General features: G+C 37.9%; 1 protein-coding gene across 1 annotated transcript in view; it reads right to left on the reverse strand.

Annotated features, from left to right (window-relative positions):
* LOC122083783 (acyl-CoA-binding domain-containing protein 4-like) overlaps positions 1-2,842 on the reverse strand; it is a 17,530-nt gene extending 14,688 nt beyond the window's left edge. The window contains exons 1-3 of the mRNA XM_042651678.1: positions 2,683-2,842; positions 2,426-2,585; positions 1,902-1,972 (exon numbers count right to left, since the gene is read on the reverse strand). Of these exons, the coding sequence (XP_042507612.1) occupies positions 1,902-1,972; positions 2,426-2,584 (230 nt within the window). The 5' untranslated portion in view covers position 2,585; positions 2,683-2,842. The remainder of the gene's footprint in view (positions 1-1,901; positions 1,973-2,425; positions 2,586-2,682) is intronic.
* Positions 2,843-4,110: the final 1,268 nt, after the last annotated feature.

Raw genomic sequence — 4,110 nt, forward strand, 5'->3', positions numbered from 1 at the left:
AATGGAGGGGGAAAAAAAAGGCAATCTATGTGGAAACTTGGAAGCAATAAGTGCATAATTCCTTAAAAATGACATTACATCAAAATTTTCTACAAATAGTAGTAATTGAGGAGAAGAAGATGCTGCAAAAGGGATATAGGGAAAAAATGCTAAAAACAAATGTTTACTGTCTCATCAAATATAAGCAGACACATCATAGTTTGTCCAAACTGACCATATACAATATAAAATGAAGTTCAGTGTTTTCAAATGATAGGCCACTGAAGACTTTTGAGATCACTTCAAGCATACAAGATTTAGAAAGCAAGATCAAAATCCCACAAAGGAGAGGAGTGTCATAATTAAAAAAGGGAAGTACAGCATTTCTAAGTGAACTACCAGTCTACCACTGTAGTCAAAGACACATTATCATATTTCAGTCCTTTCCGTAAACTTCTTCATTCTGCATTATGGGAAGCCAAACCAAATAGGACTGGTGAAGATGTCCTACAAGGTGGTAGTTGTTTAGGCTGACTGAATGCAAGTTTTGGCCAGATATGGAATAAGTTGTGATGGGGTTTCAAGGGTAAATCGGGTACTAAGAAGAACGAATAAGAGAACAACTAAGAACTCTTTATGACAGCCAAATGATGAGGGTTATGATGGGTGGCTGACGTAACCTTGTCTTACACAAAGCATAATGAAAAATCACAGCGACCAACCAGGATTTAGGAATCACTATTTAACTCAAATTTTGTAAAACCTAACAACTGATAGTTTCTGACAATAATTTAGCAACCTTACTTAACCACTAATGAATAAAATCTTTCTTAAATTACAATATAAAGCTATTTGGACTAGTTACCTTGAATTACAATAAAAAAATAAGGGTGTACCAGTCACGAGGCTCTGGCCACTACGGGGTTGAGGGGAGGGTCATAATGTACACAGCCTTACCCCCGCGCTTTGCGGAAAGGCTGTTCTAGACTCGAACCCACGACCACAGGCAGCAACGGAGCAACCTTACCATTGCCCCGAGGTCCACAACAACTCCTACTAGTTTCCTTGAATTGCAAATATAAAATCAGATACATCTCATATATATCCAGTGACAATATTGATTCCCTTGCTTTGTGAGTCCATATAGGACAGTGATAATCAATTAGTCAGCAAGCCAAGAGAACCGTCAGCAGTCCGGTGACTCCAGTAATGGACTCATGACCCAAAATATATTCCAAATATGCCCAAGTCAAGCCCACTCAGAAGTCCAAATCTAGGTCCATGAGAAGACCAATTGGAGAAAACAGGATCTACCTGGAAGACTAACGGATGAAAAATAATCCCTGAATGATATTGACACAATGCAAGAGTAGTTGTTTGGACTCCACATGAAAGTTATGGGGTTCCACGTGATAGTTGTATTGGCACTGCATGAACGGGAATAATTGGCGGTGATAATATAGAAACTTTTTATTCTGTGATTATAATTAACCAGGCTTCAGATCTGTTTATGAAAAGTTGATGATATTCAAAAGTTGGGAATTGCATTCACCAAGGCAGGTATCACTCTGTGTAATGTAGAATGTAGTAAGTGTTGATTATATTGCTAAAATTCATGTTTTGCAATGGCTGGCACTGACTGGCCAATTTAGTAAGTGTTGAAGATCCGTTTAGGAAAATATAGTAACCTGATTTTGGTACTCTCGTGATTGTAGTGAGAAAATATTGATATTGCTAAAATTCATGTTTGGCAATGGTTTTTAGCCATTTTGAAAAAGAGAATCCCATAGCCGTGAGTAACTGCATGTCCAACAATATAAAATTAAACCATCATAGCATGACTTTCGTTCTCTTCAACTGCAAAGGCATTTCTCCACTTAAACTTCAAACTGAGGAATTTCTACTCTGTTTATGCACTGTACCTTGTCCATTTGCTTTGCTCCAGAGGATTCCAAGCTCGAGGTTTAGGAACATTGCAAGGTCCGACTGTTGCCTGCAATAACATACCATTTTCAACATTCAAAACAATTCAGCCATTTCAGTAGCTCCTCGTGATTTAAATATCTCAAACCATACAAATAAAACCCATCCTGAACATAATACAACAACAAAGACAGCATAAAAATCTACCCAGAGATACATGTAGGCAAGACTTCAGCATGTTCCAAATGGGATCTCGTCCCCCCCCCCCCCCCAAAAAAAAAAAACATATCTTTTACTGATCTGCATTCATTCGTACTGGATCAACATTTTATCCACTACAATGTCAATATGAAAACCCGGATCTACCGTAATGTTCAAGTTTCTCAACGAAAGGTATATTAAAAGACGCAATTGGCAAAATGTAACGCGCAAATTTTGTCAGCCTCGTTGTGAATAAGATCAAAACCACCAGAAATTCACGAACTAGAACATCAGATCCATTTTATACAAAATGCATGCTTACTTGTTGATACAATCCGTATAGCAACAAAGCGACATCGTTCTGGAACTTCGAAATCACGCCTTTGGATGATTTTGGAGATCCACCAAAACCTACATATGAAGCAGCGGCATAGAATCTCTCCGGATAAGCGAGACCAGAGCTTGCTCTCGCCATCGGCATTCTGCCAATAGAAACATGAGAAGAAAACGTAAGAACTAATGACCAAACGTATTAACGAATAGTATCAAATACGGAGAATTTCGTCCAAAGATGAGAACCAAATTCCTCTGAGTCAGCGAGCTTCGGAATTTTAATGGCGAATTGACGTAGAAAGGCGTCCGGGAAAGCTTTCCTCTCTAATTTTTTTCCCGGGCGTCCAGTGTTCCTCAAAACTTTTTATCAATCTCTCTCTCTTGTTGTTTAGTAAGAAACTAAGAATCGAAGTCGTCAAAATATAATTAAAGATACCAGGGAGACTCAGAGAACAGTGCGCCATACAGATCAACCGTGTTACAGTGAACCAATCGGTCCAATGAACCGACCGGGAAAAATCGATTTGAATGAATTGTTTACCGGTTTTGTTTTTCTACGAATCGATAGAAACCAAAACAGCCGGGATCGTTTAGAAACCGGAATTTAGTCATCGGGAATCGGTATCAGTCTCGATACCTATCCATATCGGGCCAGATCCATCGATTTTATTCTTTTTTTTTTTCATTTTTTTAAATAAAATCACAATTTTACCCTTATCTGATTTAAATACCTGATCCAAGATCGGCCAGGTATCACTATTGACCTCGGCTGATATCGATAGCTGATATCGTTTATCCAAGACCGATATAGCTCAACCCTGGTTGGAAAGCAAACCGAACCCTAAACTGATTAAACAGAAAAAAAAAAAAAAACCCCAAAAATCGATTTAAAAATATCATTTTATTATTATCCTAATTCATATAACAATGGAAGGTGATGCTTTTCTAAATAAGGTGTTATTCATGTATTATTATCGTTGGGGTGAGAGAATGCTACCCAATAGTGGCCATGTGCCCCTATGCTTAAACACAAGGAGCATCACATGACCAAATCACCCATTTGTTTGGACTTTGGATGCTTTGGGCATGCATTCCCATTTGCCATTGTGTTGTGCAAAGACCACACAATTAGGTAGTGATTTTTCCTCCCTATTAGGGAGGGGGTTCGTAGTGTGGTCCCTCCATTAGTACATGGGCCAATGGGAATATGCATACCAGCACCAATGGGTGAGATTTCTATCTTTCATGAAAAGCATGATGGTCATTACACCCTTTGGACCACTTTTTCCTACGAATATGTTTGTTGCAAAGGAAAATTAAAGGGAAGATAAATGAAATTTTTAATCTTCAAAAATAAATATGTATTTATAAAAATAAAAAATAAAATAAAAGGGGTGTCCATATGGTCTTCATTAATCTAGAAAATGACTAAGACGGAGTCCCTGAATATTTAACATGGCATGTATTAGATAAGAAAGGGATATCAAGCAAATACGTGGATGTCATTAAATACATGTACGGGTATGTGGTGACTAGTGTGAGATATATGGGAGGTCAAGGTGACGAGTTTCCTATTACTATTGAGTACGTTAAAGGTCCACATTGTGCCCTTATCTGTTTACGCTTATCATGGATGATCTAACCATAAATATTCAATGAGATATACTGTGATGT

The sequence above is a fragment of the Macadamia integrifolia genome, chromosome 1, assembly GCF_013358625.1.
Source record: "Macadamia integrifolia cultivar HAES 741 chromosome 1, SCU_Mint_v3, whole genome shotgun sequence".
Classification (NCBI taxonomy): Eukaryota; Viridiplantae; Streptophyta; class Magnoliopsida; order Proteales; family Proteaceae; genus Macadamia; species Macadamia integrifolia.